Source organism: Triturus cristatus, chromosome 6 (genome assembly GCF_964204655.1).
Source record: "Triturus cristatus chromosome 6, aTriCri1.1, whole genome shotgun sequence".
Lineage (NCBI taxonomy): Eukaryota > Metazoa > Chordata > Amphibia > Caudata > Salamandridae > Triturus > Triturus cristatus.
The window spans coordinates 919,538,164-919,561,107 of record NC_140589.1 but is presented as its reverse complement, the minus strand read 5'-3'; the positions used below and the strand labels follow the sequence as shown (position 1 = coordinate 919,561,107).

The window sequence follows — 22,944 nt, the reverse complement described above, 5'->3', positions numbered from 1 at the left end:
ACATGGTCCATCTTGCTTTCTTAAGTCTCCCCGAGGCTTGGGTTCACAAGGGTAGAGTTGTAAATGACACTAGGGTCCTCTCTTTCCCTTGAATTCCATTGTTTACGACTCTTCTCCTTGCTCTGGCATAACTGTGCAACAGGACCCTGCCCTCCCAGCAGAGCTGTTCAACCCCAGGGGCTCTTTATCACCTCTTCAAAGAAGCCTGGATAATCCCCTTAACTCTGACCAATCAGGACAGACCACAGGAAGGCTGAATTTGTACTTAAAACAAGAAAGTCTTATAACTTCTTGTATGAACATTGTAGGAGAAATTCAACAATATCATAATGTTGGGTTTATTAATAAAATTCTGGGAAGTTTTTGAATGGCACTTTTAGCCTTCTCCAATCAACAGTTATCAGTTAATAACGTTCTCCCATGTTAACCTATGTGGCAGGGGGTTTGCAATGGGAAAAACGACTTGGGCCATTTTTCGAGCACCAGGGCCTATAAAAACATATTTTATAAGTACTCTGCCTATATCTACAGGACCCCCGCCCCTGGTATACCTAGGGGAGACTTTAGGGGTTCTGAATATGCAGACATATTGCAGATCCTACCTCCACAGTGCTCCTACCACCAAAGTCAATTTTGGGCAGCACTTTATCACAATGCGGGGAGTGAAATGTGCAATTTCACTTTACCCAGGGCATAGAACACTCATTTTATAAGGGTCTACCTATAGATACTTGACCCTACCCACCCCTGGACACCTAGGGGAGACCCTGAGGGTACCTAATATGCCCACACATTGTAGGTTATCCATTTTTAAGTGCCCCAAACACTAAGTCGAATGTGGGCACAATTTACTTTTGAAAAGCAGTCCTGCAGCACAGGGCTACTTTTAAAGTAACCTGAGGCTCAGCAGTGCACACATGCAAGTGCAGAAAAGGGCTGCTGGCCTCTAAACTGCCCTATTATATACTAGGGACTGAAAGGTAGTTTCAATCTCCCTGCCATATTATGTCCTAGGGCCCTATGGGGTAAGTAATGCCAATCACAGTGGTACCCCAACCCGTAGTGTACCCTGTTGTATGTAGGAGTTTTCACTGTATTCTAAGTGTTTTCAGCATAGCACTGGCCCTGAGCCTGGTTAGGCAGAGCCCAGGGTCAGTCAGAGTGAGTTACCACCAGTACCAGTCAGCAAAAAGTTGGGGGGTGCCCAGGGCACAGAATGACTTTGCAACACCTGTGCTGTAGGTTGTCAACCTGTGCCAAATCTAAGATGCTACAGCTGTACCACAGTGTGAAGACCATACTGTTAGTGCATGCCTATGAGAATCAGGGATGGGCTGCCAAGAAATAAAGAAACTATTACTTTTCCACCTGCTTCTCAGGGAAAACTGACACAGTACACATTTTCATAATCTTAACGCACTAAGGTCCTTCGTACACAACCCAATGTGCATTTTGCAGACACATACATTCAAATTTAGAAAATTATTTTCAGTTTGATCCTTTTTTGTTTTCTCAGTTTTTCATCCTCTCAAAGCCTCTGATTTTGATGCCTAGTTAACTTCCTTCTGTATTTAAACTTTGGGATTAGCTTTTGCTCCTTCTACGTAAGTTGAGCCACCTTCTTCATCTATTTTTCCACCTGTTATTGACACTGAAGTCTTAGGGCCATACCGAAAAACCAATTGTATTAGATGTACTTATATCAGGTAAACTCAGGCGACCAATGCTGCAATACAAGACTGCAAGACTTTACAGTGAGTGTGGATGTTATTTCATAAAGCAAAGTAAGCCATCATCACATACCAAGCACACATTTCATTGCTTTTTTATATTTAGCAATGTCATTTTATAAACCTACTGCCTTAATGAGGCACAGATAAAGGCAAGGCCACTTAACTACATTTCTAGGGAAAATCCAACTAGGTTTCCATCTGACACGTACCTGCCACGCTTAGTCCAGCTCTCGGACTTCTACTGACCTCTATTGATACCTTCCCAATATTCTAATCTATAGGCTTCTGCAATACTTTAAAGCATTCCATTTCTAAATAATCTAATTCATCCCTAGAATCTTCGGCCCAGACTTATCGTTGTCAAGTATTTTTGCCTTTTTGTATCCACAGTGCATGAACATTTCATCCACCAATAATTGTACTTATTTTGTTAGTCAAACTCTACTTCAGTCTGATTGACAATCAGGTCACAACATGAAAACCACTTGCCGTTTGTGTTTTTATATTTATAACTTAGGCTGCTCACTGCAAATTAACTTTTCATCTGCCCTGCATTTTCTCCAGTTTTCAAAAACAAAAATTACAGTGTTCTTCGTGGTTCCATCGCATCATTTCTTATTTCGGATCCTGTACACAACTGGTTTGAGTCACATCCGTACACCCATTAATATTTCATCTCAGGACGATGACACATCTACTACACAAGTCCTTTTTAGGTCGAGCCTAGGCAGCACATGTGCTGTCTCTCGAGACATTCTGTATTCACTCTGTGGGCTTACAGCCCGCCTCCCGCTTTTGAATGGCTTCTGTCAGGGTCCTTTAAAAACATTGCTTCTAAGTGGATAATGGTTCCTGCTTGTCCCGCCTTTTTCTCAATAATTGACTCCCATGGAGTATTGCGGCAGGACTTGTCCTCTTCCACTTGTGCCCTTGTATTTTGTGTCTTTGGAACCTTTTTTACATCCAGACTAAGCACTTCCCAATTAGCGCGGCACCCGATTTACGGCCGCTGGAATTCAATGTGATCAAGCACTTCCCTCAAATGTTTGTTGTGGCACACGGTTCACGCACATCGCGCTTCACGCAATGTTCTTTTAATTTTTATTATTTACATTCAGCAATTCTTAGAAGTACCTGAGCCTTCAAATCCTGTTAAGTTCAGGCCAGCCGTGATATACTGAGGCTGGCGCGAAGAGTCCAGTTCTCAGTGGAGGAGGCCGCAAGAAGCAAGGAAAGCGTCACGGAAGGTCGTCGCTGTAGCGCGATTAGCATGCTGGGCATCGGGGACAGTTGTTGCTGTAGAGTGAAGATCCTGTTAGGCGTCGCAGACAGTCATTGCGGAAGCTTTGTGGTAGTGGTTACTGTGGGCTGTAGATGCTGTAGTATGAAGTGCAGATCTCGAGTTGTGAGTCATTACTGGCAGTAACTGTAGTGCAAAGAGTCGGGTTTACAGGAGCTTCACGTGGGCAGTCAGTGCAGGCAGAACGATCTTGGCGTGAACGGGTCCGTTCATGGTTGCAGTGAGCCCAAAACTTAAGGATTTCTCCTTTTCTTCAAGAAGGAATTCAACTGATGCAAATTAGAGAATCCCACCAGAAACTAATCCTTGGATCATATGTTATTGTAGTATGGTGCAAAGACAGACACATTTATCAACCAACTACTGTAATCGAGTATGGGATATTAAAAGAACGGGAACATATATAAAAAATTAATCACATTTTATTCATCATTATTTGTGTGTATACTCTTTACATAAAAAACTGTAGTTGCATTTGCTTAATTGTATGTAAAACGTCATAATGCACATTTTGTACTCACTAGCATGAAATTGATATTTGTATTATGAAATTTTAATCGTTTTTTACTGTGTACTAAAACCAACCTCAAAAAAATGATTTTAATGATGAATAAAATTTGATTCATTTTTTATATACGTTCCCGTCAGCAAGGAAGGCCTCAAGCAGCAGAGCAGTCCTCCTTCTGTAGAGTCCTCAGGTCCAGGAGTGTACCGTAGAGTGGGTCCGAGGGTCCTCTTTCATACCCAGTGCCAGCTTTGAAGTGGAAGAAACTTCTTGAGTCCCCACCCCTCAGACGTATTGGGAATTTCTTGCCTCCCTGCCCTGGTCCCTGACGGTCTGCAGTCACAATAGGCTAGTGTGAAGTTCTTTGTGTGTGAGCAGAGGCAGTGTCACTGAAATGGACAGCTTCGCTCCGCCATCCTGTTTGGATGCCCCATGCTGCCAACACCCAGTCCCTTGTGTGGCTGTCTCAGAGGAATACACAAAAGGCCAACTGCCAACTACACCTAGTCATGTGACTCAGGAAACAAAAGGCTGAAGGCATCAAATGGTTAGGACAAGAAAATGCTAACTTTCCAAAAGTGTCATTTTCAGAATTGTGACTTAAAATCTGACTTTACCATTAAAGAAGTTTTAAATTACAATTCCTTAGACAACAAACATGTTATTTCTAGCTACTCCCAAACAAACATTGTCACTTATTAAATGTAATCCGATAATCCAATGTTATGCTATGGGAGAAGTGGGCCTTGCAGTAGTGAAGAACGATTTTCAGAGTTTTTCAATACCAGGACATGCAAAACCTAACAGTACATCTTCAACTTTTTTAAGCAACTGCACCATGTCCTATGGGCTGTTTAGGGCCTACCTTAGGAGTGACATATATGTATTAAAAAATGAACGTTTATGCCTGGCAAAAGGTTTAGTTTGCCAGGTACAGATGGCAGTTTTAAACTGCACAAAGGCTGCCATTGGAGCCTTAAGACATGTTTTATGGAACAATTATGTTTATCAACATTAATACTGCCATCATAATACAAATGTGCAGCATGTCGCCTACAACCCAAAGGGGACTGCCGCAATTTAATGTAGGATGCATAGGTAATCATGTACCCAGCTTCCACCCAATACCAGGGGTGGGTGCTTGTTGTTGGCAGTTAAGGAAGACAATCAAAGAACTGAACTAGAGAACCCTCGTCACCTGCAAATCTCCTTCTAGATAGTAAGTAATGGTCAAGAAAGCGATCATAATGTGAGGTCAAGATATGGATACAGTAGGTGTAGGAGTGTCATAGAACAGTCTAATGTGCAATCTAGGCTGAGTCTGGGATCAGGCGGAGGAGTAGCAAGTATGTTGGACATCTTATCTTATCTTATTGTTTTGGTAAAGCGCTACAGCTGCCCCAGCAATGAGGCGTCCCGGCGCTGGAACCCAGATCAGATCCTAAGCGTGGAAAGTCCATGGACAGAGAAGGGGTTACAGGCAAGGGAATAGAAAAGTTTTCACTGCTTTCCGGAAAGCTGATAAGTTGTCTATCGAGCGAATATGATGTGGTAGTTCATTCCACATCTTGGCTCCCAGGAACCTAAAGGAGCGGCCGCCCATGCGGCAGAGTTTTATGCGTGGGACGCATAGAAGGTTTTGGTTGGAAGATCTTAGGTTCCGTGACGGCGCGTAGGGAGTGAGAAGGGGTTGAAGCAGAGGGGGGGTATTGAGTTTGAGGATTTTGAAGGTCATAATGAGGGTCTTGAACTTGATTCTGGAGTCAACAGGGAGCCAGTGCAGTTTTCTGATGGTCGCTCTGGCTGAGCATCTGCGGGGAAGGCCGACCAAAGTTCTAGCCGCAGAGTTCTGCACGCGCTGGAGTCGTGCTAACTCACATTTGTTGGCACCAAGAAGGAGCACATTGGCATAGTCTAGGCGCGAGAGGATGGTGGCTTGTATGATGAGTTGGCGGGTCTTTGCGTCGAAGAAGCCTAGTATGTGGCTGAGGCTTCTCAGTAGGCCAATGCAGGTGCCGGCAACTTTTTTGGTGTGGGTTCGGAAGTTGAGTGAGTCGTCCATCCAGACACCCAAGTTTTTCACTAGGGTTTTGGGAGGAGGGATGGTACCAAGGGAGGACGGCCACCAGTGCTCATTCCAAAGGCTGGTGTTTTTGCCAAGGAGAAGCACCTCTGTTTTCCCGCCATTAAGTTGTAAACAGTTCGTTGTCATCCATTGGGCGACCGCAGAGAGTCCGTTTTTAAAATTAGAGGAAAAGTTGGAAGGACCATCTGAGAGAGCGATGGCCAGTTGTGTATCGTCAGCATACGATACTAATGTCAAGCCCCATTCTTTGGCCACTGCCGCCAGAGGCTGAACATAAAGATTAAAAAGAGAGGGGCTTAACGCAGAGCCCTGCGGGACGCCCTGTTCAATAGGGTGGGGTTTGGATAGAAAGGGGGGGGCAGAGACTCGAAAAGACCTGTTCTTGAGAAAGGATCTGAACCACTCCAAGGCATGTCCAATTACTCCAAAAGTCTCCAGACGATTAAGAAGGATGACATGGGATACCGTGTCAAATGCCGCGCTGAGATCCAGAAGGATCAGTGCAGCACTTTGACCGGTATCTAAAATCGTGCGGAGGTGCTCTGTGGTGGCTAAGAGAGCAGACTCAGTGCTATGGCCTGGTCTGAACCCATTTTGTGATGGGTCCAGAATGTTGTTTTTGACCATATGCTGGGATAGAGTGCTGTTGACATGCGCTTCAGCGAGTTTGGATAGCCATGGGAGCAGGGAGATTGGACGAAAATTCTCCGGTTTGGATGGATCTAGGGTGGGTTTCTTGATGATAGGCGAGACCCACGCTTGCTTCCAGGCAGAAGGTACACACGCTGAAGTGAATGAGAGGTTCAGGATGGCGGTTAATGCTGGTAGGAGGAAGTTGATGGAAGTTGTCAGCTCATGGAATTCAAATGATAAGATCCGGATAAAGGGTGCCCATAGATAAGAGTAGGAAGTGCATTTGGGAACTGTTGACAGAGACAGCTTCTCCAGACCCAGAAAAAACCACAGCTTGTATACCCAAGAGGTGCAGCTTGGGACCTTGTCTGTGCCCCATAGAGAGAGTATCAAAAAACAGAAAGGAGAAAGATTAGACGTATAATTAACTAGAATTTCTTTAGAAAAAACCCTTCTTTTAGACAAATAAGCAGGGTTTGGTGTTTTTATTTCACCTTTTTACTTTCACATAGTGTTTTTGACATACAAAAAGACATTGAATTCATGCCATAGGAAAAGAACAGACGTGCATTCAACAATATATCAAGGAATAAACAAAATACTTAACATTTAATGGTTACATGACAAAGAACATTAATGATGACAAATGAACAAAAATGACCAGTCCTTAAGTTGTAAAAAGAAAGAATGTAACGGTGCAGGCCAGTTTACAATTCGAATTACTGCCACCTGCTACACACAGCTAGTCGATAATGAGAATACAACAGGTATGCTGCCTTGTTTGACCACTGTATCAATCAGTGCAATGCTAAGTGTTTCGTCTAGCTGTGAAGGCCGACGCGTTTCGGAACCCTATTGTCATTGGGGAGTTCTCATCAGGACCAGGACTCGGTCAAACTCTAAAATGTAATGAGAATGTTACACTAGTGTGAGAAAGGATGTACGACTTATATACCTTATTTCTGAATGTACCACTGTTGCACATAGTCTTACCTTTTGTATAAAAGGGGTGAAAAATGCACAAGCTGCTGGTGATTGAATTCGGATTGTATTGGACTATTCAATGGATTTGGCTGAAAAGAGTGATATGAATTGCTCTGTGTTAGGGTGCACTCGCATGAAACCAGCCACAGGGTGACATTATTTAAAAAAGGTTCATAAAAAAATAGCCGTGACATTGTGCTCTGTGAATAAACGGTGCACGGACTTGCCTGTGATCTTTCACAACTGTTGCCAGCGAAGCCCCAATTCCTACAATGTGCGCGGTGTCACAGGACCAGTTAGATGAGCGTGGGCGCTGTTGCACTGCCTGACAAAGCATGGAGAAATAAGGGTTACCGTTGTACCCGTTAGTGTTTATTTATGCCATTTGAAAGTTGCTCTAAAAAGAAGAAGAAGCCACTTACTTTGGCGTCTTTAAGATTTGAGTTGCTGTCAATCATGTAGTCATGCGGTCCTATCAGTATAGCTGCATCAGGGGTTTGGAGCACAGAAGAGGGATCATTAGGGGCATAGATATTTGCCAAAGTCAAGTGAAACACACCTATCCCCAGACGGAGTGCAAGGAGGTGCCTTTTAACCTTTGTTACAGTATAGAGGATATCTCCCTAGAAGACCTGGGAGAAGAGAACAGCCACCCCATCCTTCTTCATGGGACCAGAAGACCATAGTTGGCACAGGAACCAGTGAGGCTGCATTCTATGGACATCTTAGGGAGCAAGTGCATCTCCTGGAGTAGACAAATGTCTACCAGAGTGCTCAAGTAGGGAGAGGATGGCAGCATTTTTTGTGAGATTGTTAAGGCCCCCTTACATTCAGGCGAAGGACTTTAAGCTTCATGCGAAGTGAGTGAGGTCGAAGAATGCTGTGAGGTCACCCATGGAAGTCTAGAAAGCCATACAGCAGAAATACATTGCTTTCCCCACTGTTCCAACATGAGACAGCTAGGATAGACCAGGCTTGACCATGCTAAAGGAAGGAGAAAAAAAACTCCAAAGTCCCCTGAAGAAACAAAATATAGAAGCAGATAAATATTTGTAATAGTCCAACATTTGTGGAAAGAGCAGATAATGCATAGTCTAGATTCAACCCATCCAGATTGTGATTACTAAATCAGAACAGTCCGTCCCCACCTCCCTCAGTTCCACCGGCTGAAAAAGAGCATAGGGGAAATTATCATTAGCATAAAGAGGAAGTAGCTCTGTCGGTTTCACAGGAGAGCATCGCTTGGACTGATTTCCGTTTCACTGCAATTTTCGCAGGGTCCAGTCGAAGATTTTCAGATAGATGTTTGGAATGTGCCCAGCGTGACAACTCTTGTGCTTTCAGTGTTTGTGAGCAAGTTGATTGCCCCTCTGGAGAAGGAACTTGGATGCCCAGCACTCAGCAGGCCTCCATGAGGGATCGTAACTGATGGAGCTTGCCCTCGAGTTTGAAAATAATTCAGATAGGATGGCCCCAGGAGTAAGAGATACCCGCATTTCACAATTAGGCAGTAATTGGACAAAAGTCTTGCCGCTTTGTGGAGAGTGATGGCTGCCAGAACCTGAAATTACAGAGGAAGTTGACCCTGAAATTGCAGCGGATGTGCATCCCGGGCCTTGCAAAGAATGGATTCCTTAAGTTGGAACTCGTGGACACACTAGTATCGCACAAACTAGGAGGGTCATTCGCTGCTCTAGGTGGGCCCACCCGATGGAGCTGGTCCAGCTTTGCGTCAGGCTCTGCAGAGATCCCCAAGATGTGTTGAAAGAGAGCTCCAATGTACTCACCCAGGTCAACTTCCTCATCAGCCGTTGGGACACCTCGGATATGAATATTTCTCGCCTAGATCGATTTTCTAGGTGTTCGGAATATGCCTGTAGATTGATTTGATGTTCTTGGAGGCGGAGTGCCTCCTGCTGTAGCCATTCAACCTCCTCTTCGCCCCCGGCCTCCTTATCTTCTAGTGCTGTGACCTTCTCCCCCCAGAAAGAGTGGTCCTTCTTGGCACCAGACAAAGACATAACCATGGATCTGGGTCAAGAGCTGCTGTTAGCGTCTCCCAGTGGTAACCAATGTAAGTCCAATGTGGGAAGGGGTACTAGACATCGGGGAAGGTCAGTTTCATAGAGTATTGTTTCTCCCTTTTGCAAAGCAGTACCTCGTATGGCCCCCAAGTTCAGCACGTCAATGAGGCAGAATGGGTAGAATCATGGGGGGAGGCAACTGCCTCGAGCTCCAAGCAGAACCGGAACTGATCTTGGGCCCTCGGATACATATAGCAGAGTCCTGGTTGACTCAGATGACCCCTGAGGGGGCAGGGAACTAAGAGGAGGCCCTCAAGGATAAAGGCCAAGGTAGTCTCATCAGGCTATGTTGATCGCCGGTAATCCTCAGTACAGGCACAACAGGTAAGTGGTTGGAGGGCACACAGCAGTTAAGCCTATTGATTCTCAGGCACCCAGAGCAGCCCTGGGGCCAGCCGCCCCCAAATATCACAGCTCAGGGCTGTGCGAGCTTGGAAGCAGGTGAGGAGTCTGGGGTGGAGGTTTACCCCGTAGTGCAGAGATGTCCAGGAGAGGCACAGTGGTTACTTTTCAGCTCCTAGGGATAGCAGCCACCGGCGAGGAGTACCAGCAACACAGCTTAGGATGCCAGACCACCTCCACTCACAAAAAAACACCTCTGGGAGTTGATACAATCGACAGGGAGGGTGCTAGACGAAGCTGTGTGGTTGGCAGCGATGAAGCAACAATAAAATGCGTCTTAGCTGTCCGCCATCCTGGCCACGCCACCCCCCCCCCGACATGTTTTAAAGGGCTACTTCACTGGGTGGCACAATAAGTGATGCACGTCCACTAATAACATTTAATTTACAGGCCCTGGGTACATATAGTACCATTTTACAAGGGACTGCAAGTAAATTGAATGTGCCAATTGGGTGTAAGCCAATTTTACAATTTTTAAAGGAGCAAGCACATGGACTTAGCACTAGTTAGCAGTGGCAAAGTGCATAAAGCCAACTAAAGTGAATTGAGCAAAACAGGAGGGGTGAAGGCAAAAGGTTTGGGGTGACCCTGCAGAGATGAGCTCGTACATCAGGGGGGGAATTCATTCACTGCCCACAGCAGGCAGCAGGAATGGCAAGCCAGGAAGAATGGGTTCCGATGTGTCGCAAGCATGACAGCAACCATCAGAAGGGCCCCTTGTGCATGGGTACAGGCCCGACCCGCCATGATCAGGGACCTCACAGAGAGAAGCAGCAAAAGGACAAGCTGCTGGGGGGGGGGGGGGGGGGGGGGGGGGGGGAACTTTTCCGGCCTCAGCGGTCGGAATTGGATTGCGGCTGCGGTGGTCAGTCCAACCGGCATCGTAACCAGGACCTTAATTTCCAATAGCGTTGCTTGCTCATTAGCAGGGCAGGGAAGTGGTACAGGAAGGGATGCAGATTATAAGCAACTGTATACCAAAATCTTTCAAGAATATATAAGGGTATGGGTGTGCGCTTTGTGCTTTAACATAAGTAAAGCAGTCTCCCATTGTTCGTTTTAGAGAGCACCCTATTTTAGAGCTTTCGGGAGATTGCAGGACTGAAAAACGAAAAACCCCGCTGTTCGGGTTCACCACACCCTTCTCATAATGCGTGGACCAGAATAAAGATGCATTAGAAACCATTTTGAATATGTTGCCTGAAATTTTTATATAGGCCTTCAGCAACTGTGGAACTATTATCTAAAACCTCGTAAATTAAAATGACCTGTTTCATGTATGAAAAAAATGCAAACAAAAGTAGTGAATTTCCTGATGCAACCTGCAGGTTTTTAATCTGGACTTCTGAAGAATCCGACGAGTGCTGAATATCGGGGCCCCTTTATGCTTGTACATTTTGGTCTGTTGTGGTGGCCTGCCCTCTTTATCCTTCACCACTCTGACACAACCTGAAACAGACCAAGTGCACATGTGCCAGACAACAAGTAGACTTAAGTGCACCACAGTCTGGTCCTCAAGTGGACAGACATGAAGATATCCTTTCGTCACAAAGATCTGAGTGGCTTTCACACGCTTCCTAGCTGTAGTTGGTCCACACCAACAAGGAGGGTCACCTAATTAAAAAGGTGTAGACACACTCATGGATCAACACATAATTGTTTACCTCTACTCTCCCTTGACTGCAATCTGTTTAATTACTCAAGGTGACCATAGTGGGGAGGGCATACAGGAGTCCAAGAGGCAGAGGTGGTGCCACCCTGCTAGGAGGCATCGAAGATACAGCACATTTCAGCAGGTCAGACAGTGGAGACCATACATGCCACCAACAGGCAAAGAAAAGGGGTGGCCCGTATGTCACTATCCACTGAAGAATCTTAGCAGGTGTACGGAAGCAGAAGCCAGCCATCACGCTCCATCTCACTTCATCCACAGTGAGTCACTTTAATGCTGATGTGTGCAATTAAAACAAGATTAAAGTGGCTAAACGGAGCACAAAGTGTGAGCCCGGAGTGGGAACGACTGCCTGTTAGCGCACCAAGCAAACCCGACCTATAGGGACCTCTTCAAATTAATCTGCCATAAGGTTAGCCTTTTTATGCCTCCAAAACTAAATACCTGAACGAGACATCTGCCTTACAACACATGTTCCTGCCCTTCAGAGGCGCCTGCTTCACAAACGTCACATTTTTAGTGACAAAAAGACAGCGTAGTAATTTTCTTAGTCTTTTCTTTCAAATTATTCTATTGTGTTTTATTTATTTTGTATCTTTCTGGAGTTTACACATTTTAGACTCACACCCTTGGTGAGTATGTCTGGCTGTGTGTCTGAGTGAGTATGTATATGTATGTGTGTATAAGGTCACACGCAATGCTGTATTACTGCTGCAGTAGTTTACATGCTTTTCAATCCAAACCACAGCATCTAGGACATTAAAGACAACCAGGCAATAAACTACTTCCTTCCTTTATGAACCTTTCACAAATAAGAATTTTCACATACATATGCTGAAAATATGTGGCTTGCTGGTTTCCTGTGCAAAATATTACAAAGGGAAAAGTTAAAGATACACAATATGAATACAAATCATATGTACCTTTGGCATGAATGTCCTGGGCTTTCCCAAGTTACTCACCTTCCAAGCGTCTAGCCAGCTCCTTCGTAAATAACACATTTGCAAGTTTACTCTGACAGTAAGCTGCTTTTGTATCATACTTCTTTTTCTCCCAGTTTAGGTCATCAAAATCGATATCCCCTGCTATGTGAGCCAAGGAGGAGACATTGATGATACGGGAGTGTCCAGAATTTTTCAACTTCTCAAGAAGTAAATTGGTTAACAGAAAATGACCTAAACAATCGTAAAGAAACAGAGTTTATTATCAGAATGGTGAATGGAACCTAGTAATATGTCTACACAGAAAAAACAATAAAAGCACAGTAGGAAATCGGGGTATTAGTTGAAAGGGTGAGAACCCAACTAAAATAATAACTATAATCCTTGTCAAGGTGAACCCCTAGAGCCACTAAATGAACCTGAGCTCAACCCCTTGGAAGCTATGGCACAAAGCAGACAGGTTTAGCTCACAGGCAATATGTAAAGTATCTATGCAGTACTCAAACAGTAATAAATTCTCCATAAAACAAATCTCAGACCGATTTAAAAACAGAGTGAAGTCTAATAAACAAAATGACACAATGACAACAAAAATCCAATACGGAGAACCACAGTTATGAATATTTAATGTTCAAAATAGGACCAAAAAGCATTAAACTCCAACCAAGGCCATCTGGTTGCACTCGACTAGGACAAGGGTAAGGTTTACAGCAGACCGCATAGAAGAGCGGTTCGGCTACAGGGACCACATGTGTGAAGGTGAAAGGTTTTATCCTTGGATTTAGTCTCTGGAATGGATGCCAAAAATTGCAGCGGGGCACAGCAGTAGTCTGTTACCAAAGGGGGATCCACATTGTGGGATAGCTGCTGGACAAGGTCTCTTGTAGCTGCTGGATAAGGTCTCTTGTGAAGTCATTGACTTTTGGCGGGAAAGCTCAGAGAGGGAGAAATCTGAATTTCACGGCCATAGAAGGTCCCTCATTGGCCAGATACTTTTCGCCCATTCGCCAGTGAAGATTTCCACCTTCAGACCTAGTCACTTTTTTCGGAGCTCAAATTGTTCCAGCAGGCAAGGCTGTAGCTGAGGAGGGCTCCACGAGACCATATACCTTCTCCAAGCAGTCTCGCTGAATCAGATTTGCTGCAGCAGAGAAGAATCTAGCTCAGCTGCAATGTACCTTTGTCAAATTGCCTTGGCAGGTTGCTTCTGGTCCCTTGTTGGTTCTTAGAGCAAAATGTTGACAAAAGTTTCTAAGCCTCAGGTATCAGTTAACTTTAACACCAGTAAACTTTAACAACAGCTAAAGGTCCAGGACCTTGGGCACAGCTCTTGGTGGTCAAGATTGACCCGCAGAGGCCAACACCAGGGTCCACAGCAGTTCCAGTTGGAACTGGTCTGCTTGGAATGCAGAAAAAGGCCTCTCCAAACGTGTTGTGTCCTTGTAGCCCAAACAGGCCCGGGAAGTCCACTTCCTTCTCCTGGACAAAAGAGGGGGATCAAGTTGGCTTCAGTCCTCTTCTGTTCTTCCACAGGTCCAGAAGTGATCTGAGGTGGCAACTGTGGGTCTCACATTATGTCCAGTGCCTACCTGTGGGTGGAGGAAACTCCTGTCCACTTTCTAACCAATGGGGTAAATGTTCCCAGGAGTGACCATACCCACCTTTCCAGCTTTTCTGTGTGCTTTCTGTGTCAAACAATCTCAGAGCGCCCCTCTCTGCCTAAAATGGCAGAACCTGTCCTCATCTGTGCAGGGTGCCTGTGACCACCATAGAGGTGTGGCCAGTGTGAAATGAGAAGCCACCTCTGTGGTCACTCAAAGGTGGGTTCTGGGGGAAGCTCCTTTCCCACTGGGCCAGATGCCTGACTGGCTTTACTGATAAAGGAAGGGAAGCATACCCAGGTTTTAGCTACATCTGCCTGTGACAGGGTAGGCCTGTTTGAAGTTCATTAAGTTCCTGTGAACACCCCAGATAGTCAGCCGGTCAGGGAAACAGAAGACCTCTGCACACCCCAGGCATTTGTCTTAGCTCTGAGAGCAAGTTCATGCCTCGTCAGGAAAGCTAAGGAGCTCATGGGTGACAAATGGAAGCTCATGCAATGGGTGACTTTCTAAAAGTACCCGTTTCAAAATATGTATTACAATCCACCCTTACCAATGAATTGGGCTTGTAAAAAAAGTCCTAGCATGAACTCTGTAGCTGCTTTGTATGCGGGGATAGCAAATATTAAATGTAATATTGTAAGCCTCTTTTAAATACTAATTACACTGCCTTTTGGGCATATAAGGCCACAGAGAGGTAACGTATTAATATTTAAAAGAATGGTTAGGGCCTGTAAGAAGAGATTGCTTTGACAGATCGAATTTGCAGTTTAAACCTGCACAATCAGCCTGCAGTCATGTTTACATTGCCACAATAATGAGTGGCACAATGAGCGCTGCAGCCCACTTGTGACATTTAGCTTACAGGTCCTCGGTGCCCTGTGATTCCAATTCATCATGTTGAAAGGGGGAGACAGGCATTTTACAACTTGTATGCAGGGTTATAGTGCACAGATTTCTACAGCCAGCAAAAATAGTCAATGCAACAATCTGAGGTGGTACCACACAACGAATGGTCATTTCCAACAAACCCCATGGTTAGTGATATTCGAGAAAGTAATTTCCTGCACCAATATTTCCTCTTGGAAAATATATCAATGCTAGGACTGAAGCTGTCACGATACAATAACTACACAATTGTTTTGATTCACAAATATTTTGCTGTGACTTATCCTTGAAGTACTGTACTCCTCGTTTACTCCTGAATTTCAGTACTAAGACTGGATTAAATCAAGGCCAATGTGCATGCCATGTTCTCATTAGATACAAAGAGTGTTAAAGAGCACATTCCAACTTCAGTTTCTGGTGTTGTTAGTCACCTACTATGTTTTCTTTTATTTACTCTGTTTCGGTCTCTTTCCTGTCATTGGTAATCCATTTCACTTTGGAAATTCGGGTTATGATGCTGAACAAGGGCAAGAGGTTGATACTGAAGGAGAAAGAGGCCAGAGGGAGCAACAATAAAGAGGTAAAGAGTCAGACAAAAAAGGTAACAAATCCAACCTACTGAAATTTTTCAGAAAGGCCAAATAGTTAATCCAAATACAGAGGCTTGATATTTGAGGGATTTTGGTGGGTAAATGGTTTGACGGAGGGTAGGCCTAGATATATCACTTGCTATATTCTTGCCTTCTTCCTGATACTCACGCGATCCTCCAGAATTTCTGTGTATGTGTCGGAACTCGGCTTGCTAAGTGTGACTGGATCAAGGTTGGTATTTCCTCAGAATTGTTTCAATGCCATTGCTATTTTTCAATTTTTTTAAATACTCTTTTGAAAAGGAGGCATAGTGTGGTGATAGAAAAGAAGGAAACCGGGAGATATTGGTACTGTGACTGGTATAGAGTCATATAAACTGGAATGGTGACATCCTGATAACCAGCATGTCAAAGACGCATTGAAAAAAAGAGAAATCTCTGTGAGCCGTCAGTGGTCTTGGGGTGGGTGCTGGCCACTGGCTGAATATATCTTATGCAAAAATTCTTGGTAAAAGCAAAAAAGCTTCTCCATAATTTGGAGATAATGTGATTGTGGGTTTAGCAAGGAACATTGTGGTTATCTCTTTGAAAGTGCAGCTAGGGTCTCATGGATGTAGGCTATCAAGTCAAGAATGTACCACCTACTTACCTGGCAGCTAATGGCATCAGCCCTTCTTCTGGGGTGCAGTCTCCGCCGCTATGTTTTTTGGCAGCGTGGTATCTTTTTCATCGGCCGTGCAATTGCTGCTTGGTATTATGGGATTAATCTAGTTCTAACCAGCTGCATATCAGCAGCATGGTATGCCTGGATATAGAATGCCTGCAGCGTCTTGGAAACACTGCAGATAATATTGACAGCTGTAAGTGGAATATGTTTTTCCCACAACAGGTATGGGTTTTTGGGAAAAGGCTTCCCTTTAATCCTTGTCAAATAAAAACTCCCAAAGTAAGAGGACAGCTATTCATTTTTGTTTCTCAACAGGTTCACTTCCTCCTTTGGGGATTATAAAAGGAGATTAGAACAGTTTCAACTTCCATTAAAATTATGCTTGTTAGCCTGTTGCTCGCTTGTTGACTCGTTGTTTATCCTTGTTTCCAGTTCCTTTCCTTTATCTGCTCACTCTGCAGATTGGTCTGGCTTGGTGGAAGTTTTCTTTTTTTTAACTGCTGCAGTTTTTGTCCTTCTATCTCGCTTTTGCTTGCACCGCCTGACTACCTGGAGCCAGAGGTCACATCAGGAAGTGATTGGCCTTTTCTTTGCTCCAAGAAATGACTCCAGCCGTAGCACAAGAGCCCTGTTCTTGAAACCAGGATTGATTTCAATAGAACCGGAATGGCACCTGGTAGTTGGCTTTGGTCACTTTGTATTGCCATTATATTATCTTTCTTTCTCATTCCGACTTGGTGTTTCATAGAAGGATGTTCTTGACTAAACCGGGGGTTCATTTTCATAGATGATTTGCTTCTAAATAGTCTACAAAAGCAGGCAGTGGAGACAGTGGGCATAAGTGCTCTCAAACTCCTTCCCGGAAACGTCGGAGAGCATCCTTACAGGAGAACAGTTTTTTCATAAGATCATGCAAAATAACCTCTATTTTCTGCACTAGTTCAGAGTTCCTAGGTGGTTGCAGCGTTTAGTATTTTTGGGCTACAGAAATCTTTTGTGGTGTTAACTTGGATCAAATTCCTCATCATTATTACAGGTATGTGTAATGGAAAAAGGTTGGTTAGCTTAAATGGTTAAAGTGTTTGGGAAGTGAGGGTGGGGCTTGAAGTCAGTTTGTTGTGGAAAGGAATAGAGAGTCTGGGTCAAAGATAGTAACAATCAAACCATCTTTTGGTAGGATCTCCTCCTCATTGCTGCTCTGAATGTCTGGGAGAAAATACTCACATTCACACAAGAGAGGTTAAAGTTACTTGTAGATGGGAAAGGTCATTCACAAGGGGTGATAGCAGCTAGATTCCAACCAGATTATAAGGATAGTCCTCACTAGGTCATCGGTCACTCAATTCTTATATTACCAATCAATCATTATGTGCTTGTTTGACCTGTTTGTTTTTCAAAAATATTGAGAAGAGCAGATTAGTTTCAAATTGCTCTTAAGGATGGATCCTGCTCATTTCAGATCCTCGGACACAGAACTTTGAAGGACCTGGCACCTTTTTTGTTTTGTTGGCAGTTAAATGTCTGCTGAAATACTGAATAAATGTTGCGCAAAAGGAGATTTATGAGCACTTGCTACATGTTCCTCGGCTCTTGTGCGAGAAGGCATAGCACTTGCTGCAGAGGGCTGTGGAGGTAATCCTGAATTCAATTGGTCACTTGTGGAGTGGTATAAAGACAGGTTTTCTGTATTCTAGCTTTTTATGCCTGTGGTTAATGTAGCAATCTAGTGTTGTAGTTAATGTATACTGTCAATTTGATCTTTTTAGAGAGACCAGTGTAGCGTACTTTGCAGTAGTCTCGATGTGACACGTTTACGACTTGCACATGACCCGTATGCTGACTGCTTTGTAAAGCTAGGATTTTCAGAAGTATGGCACCTGGAAGTTGGTACCTTTAAACTCTGAATTTATTTCAGAAGTAAAAAAAGTAGCTATAGTTAGAATAAGAAAAATCTTTACAATACAATACAAAAATATTACAATAATTTAAAAAGGTTCCATTAAACTACAAGGCATAGACTAATATGTATCAAGATAAAAAGTACTTTAAAAAAAATGGCTTTAGTTATATCTGGGTTCATGACTGCGCCTCAAGGTTACAAGGACTTTCAAAAAGCCAATACTGTTCTGACTAAGCTTGTGTCTGTGCAAAAAAGTATAGATACTAAGGGCCTGATTACGATCTTGGTTGGTACTCCATCACAAACGGGATGGATATTGCGTCCATCAAATTACAATTCAAATAAGTTCTAAGCAGCTTGAAATAAGGTGCACAGGATTGCCTCACATTTGTGACGGAGTATTCCATCCGCCAGGGTAGTAATGAGGCCCCAAGTCTAGATGGGAACGACTATGTCTGATATCTAAAGTTATTTCCGGTGGAGTGTCTTGGTGGCGATTTTCTTTTCCACTGTAATGTAGAATTTAGTAAACATGCAGTTCAACTGAATGTAAGTGCCTTCTAGGCTTGACAACAAGTTCTGCTAAATTAAAAAGTGGTTTTAAAAGGTAAATTCTTTCTCTTTGAATTCGGGGCATATGCATAAAAGATTTAATTATAATTCTAGAGGTACCAGCAGAATCTGCAGCTGAAGTCAGGGTGACCGTCTTCTATGAGAACCATCTGTCTTTTGATGAAAATATCCCAAATCAGTGTGGTATCAATTTAATTGTTACTCAGACTGAGTAAGATTGCTACAAATATTTCTCAGCTGGACTCTTTATAAGAACTGATAACAGGCCATGTGTTGAAATTGTGCCGAAGAGATTTGTTCTTGATATATCCTTGGTGTATTTATTTCAGAAAAAAAAGATAGATTTGATTCAGATATTTACTTAGCTTTTTCCATGGTGGGGCGATGTCACACTGCCAAAAATACCAGGAGTACAGGTGCTGCATAGAGGATTCCACGTACCAGATAAGGAAGAGAATTACTCAGATTTCCAGGAACTGAATCCTCAAAATATGTAGTAGCTGAGTGTATTGTACCCTTAAAGCTACCCACTTACATCTTTCTCTTAAATCACTGATAACTCTAGCTATTGGGTAAAATTAAATGTAAACTAGCACCAAACTAGCCATAACCAAAATTGGCGAAAACAATATTGGAAAAACTCATAGTTTATTTTCTTTACATTTTTATAGACCGTAAGTCAGCCGGATTGGTGTCGGCATCGTCCACATTACTTCAACATGGGAGCACGCTGGAATCCCCAAAAAAGAGCTAGCGTGATCATATGATAAGTAAATTGCCTAATTACAACAGAAATGCATACAGTCAGCGGTTAAGGGGTGGCTTTGAACCACTTATTTCAGGGAGGCAGCCAATTTTTCTGAAGCCAAGCATTACACAAATTAAGCTGTTAACACCTTTTTAAAATGATTTATGTTCAAAGTGTCTCAAACCCAATATTTAATAGCTGATATGCCGTTAATACTGTGGTGAACAGTATTTGCTTCAATTTGAATGCTCAGATTCGCACAAAAATAACATTTTTGTATTTGTTCTTCTTACCTAAGTGATTCACTCCAAACTGCATCTCAAATCCATCCTCAGTCGTCCAATAAGGGCATCTCATTATGGCAGCATTGTTAATTAGGATATCTACGTGTGGTTCTTCTGCACAAGTACACAGAGAGCATAATTAGCTTAACTGACAACACAATAAGAATGGATCAAATGTAACCCACTTTGACTTAGAAGGACTTTCAACACTTGGTGGCTGATCAAGAGCTAGCCGGCAATTTGTTTTCATCAATAACAGGAGTTACAACTGTTTCTGCATGCCATTTGATGTAGTTGTTACAATGTTATAAGCATAGCTTGATCTTTGGATTACAGGACTACATTAGGCATGTTGTCTACTCATTTGATGGGCTGGCCACCTATAAAGGGTCTCTAAGAATCATTTTCTCCAACCTATATAATAGTGCAGATATCTGCTAATCCATGCAATCCGATTTATTTGTTTTAAGACACTGTTATCCTGACAATACCATGTTTCAATGTTTATGGTTGCCAATAGCAGAACTTCTAATATGCATAACGCAGAGCTGAATGTTAATATCACTTTAATTTGAAATAGCTCTTCAAAGTAGCTGTTCTCTCCTCCCAGGGAATGCTGCTTCCATGATCCTTTTCCTCTCCCAATTAGCAGCCAAAGTCCTCCATCTCCTCTCGTCTCCTGAAAGGTACTCAATGGGTGGGTTATGGGTGGGAGCAGGGTTTTCTCGTCTTCCTATCTGCTCTTATAGCTCACGTTTTGCTCTCCTTTTTTCTATTGTTTTTCCTCTCCTATAATTTTTTTATCCCTCCTTCAGATGTCATAATCACAGTCCCCACAGATCGCCACAATGATCACTGATTCTCGTGCTGCATTAGCTTCACCCCAGCTCTCCATGATTCGAAACGACAATTGCATCAATATGCTTTCTTGACAATTTATATAGGCACCCACTTATTTACTTACGTTCACCATGCATTATTTCTGATCCCCTCAACCCCATCTTAACACCATTGCTAAAAATACACTAAAAGTCCTCTCTCTTAATACTAAAGGTATAAATCACCCTATAACACGCAGGAAGGTCTTAGACTACTATACAGAACCTAAGGGTGATAGAATACTTTTGCAGGGAAATAAATAGGGTCACAAAGATTGCAACTCCATACGTTGTCAAGGTAACCAAAACATCTCCGCTTCCCCCGCAAATAAATAGAAAAATTGGGTTATTACCTTAATAAACAAAAAGCCAATCTAGAATTTGTGGATAGCACCCATGACAAATGGTTATGTGAATTACCAAATAATTCCAACATTCTCCTTGCAGGAGATTTCAACCTATCGTGGGATGCTGTATTAGACAGGAATTCCACGAGCAAATTCAGACCACACAAACCACATAAGCAAATGAGGAACCTCTGTGAAACACATTTACTGAATGATATTTGGCGCTTCCAAAACCCTATTGGAAGTGACTTTACATATTACTCACATACACACAACACATTATCTAAGATAGACAATATCCTGATAAACAATATTCGCACCTGCTGCCACTTCATCTACAATAGAACCAATATTAATCTTAGACCATGCATGTGTCTCTGTGGACTTACAAAGAGATCATAACCCCCCCCCCCCCTGCCCCCCCTTCAGCCCAGAAAGAATGAATGGATATTCAATGAAGTGGTTCTCAAAGACCAACTAATCATCGACAAAATGAAAAATTCCATAGACAGCTTCTTCCTTGAGAATGAAATCGCTGAAGACACCATCGGGGATGCTATGAAGGCCACCATCAAGGAAGAACTCATTAACATTATGCCCAACATAAAATATTCACTAATAAATGAATCATAGAATTAGAACAATCAATCAAACAACTAGAAAATACATTCACTGTTAATAAAAACCAGGAACTTCTCCAACGAATTAAATTCTTAAAATGTGAATACAAGATTTTAAGTAACCAGACGCACACCTGGATCCAACACAATAAAATGAAAAACTTCCAAGATTCTAACAAGGCAGGCAAGGCGCTAGCAAAGTACTTAAAATTTAAACAGAACCAAAACTATATCCATTTTATTAAAAACAATTCCGGAAAAACTGTAATTGAGCAGAAAGAAAAAGGCAACGTCTCTAGAGAGTTCTATAAAGCCCTTGACAACCCCAACAAAACTATATCAACAGCTGAGTGTGTGAAATACCTGGAAAAAATCCAGCTCCTGGCTCTCTCAGAATCAAACTACATTTCTCTCAACCAACTCTTCACTCGTTTAGAGATTGTATTAGCAATACAGTCCTGGAAGCTGGACAAGGCTCCAGGGCCTGATGGGTTCTCTGCCAGCTTCTACTAGAGTCACTTTAAGCTCACTTTGAAAGATCAGGTAATATCCCAGGCACTACCTCTGAAGCCAACATCACCGTGATTCATAAAGATGGGAAAGACCCCATTGAGGTCAAAACTATAGGCCTATTTCTCTCCTGAATCTGGACTGTAAAATGTATGCACAAATCTTGGCAACCGGACTAGAAAAAATCCTCCCCCCTCTTATTCACAGATCACAAACAGGCTTATAACATCACCAACAATGGCCATGGCGATGGACGCAGAGAAGGCCTTTGATAAGGTCTCCTGGCCTTTCCTGCGAGCTGTCATGAGCAAGTTTAAGCTTGGAGATACTTTCAGTTGTCAAACATTTGCCCTTTATGCCCAACCCTCAACCCATATTAGAGTTAATGGGATCCTATCCAATAAGATAAACTTGGCTCAAGGAATGCGACAAGGTTGCCCGCTTTCCCCCAATTCTCTAACTTTTAGCAATCTAACCCCTCCTTGTTTCCATCAGAACAAACAATCTTATCAAAGGCCTATCCATCGGGAACACTCCCTACGATGTCGCCGCTTATACTGGTAACATACTCATATTTTCTCAAGGGGCCGATCATGCCATCCCGGCAATCTTATCTGAAATCAACTCCTATGCTCAGGTCGCGGGGTATTCCCTAAATCTTGATAAGACCTAAGTTTTCCCTTTGAATAACCTATCTTTCCCATCCATTGTGAATAATACCAAACTACATTGGCAATCCACTCAGATCAAATATCTAGGCCTCTACTTTAAAAATAACTTGGAAGACACAAGGAAATCAAATGAAGACTACCTTCTAAAAAAAGAAAAATGAAAGAAACTCTGACTGCCTGGTTCCCAAAATTTTTGACTCGGTGGGGCTGAGTGGAATGCATTAAAATGACGACTGCCCAACAAATAAATGTCATCACGTCCATGCTTCCCTTACTGTTATCAAACACCTTCATTAAAAATATCCGTAATTTCTGAATTTATCTGAA

The 22,944-nt window shown here is 43.0% G+C and overlaps 1 protein-coding gene across 2 annotated transcripts in view; it reads right to left on the bottom strand.

Moving 5' to 3' along the window:
• RDH13 (retinol dehydrogenase 13) overlaps window positions 1-22,944 on the bottom strand; it is a 163,049-nt gene that overhangs the window by 32,758 nt on the left and 107,347 nt on the right. For both annotated transcript variants that reach the window (XM_085611595.1, XM_085611594.1), the window contains 2 exons: window positions 19,601-19,705; window positions 12,362-12,574 (listed from right to left, as the gene is read on the bottom strand). In XM_085611595.1, the coding sequence (XP_085467721.1) occupies window positions 12,362-12,574; window positions 19,601-19,705 (318 nt within the window). The remainder of the gene's footprint in view (window positions 1-12,361; window positions 12,575-19,600; window positions 19,706-22,944) is intronic.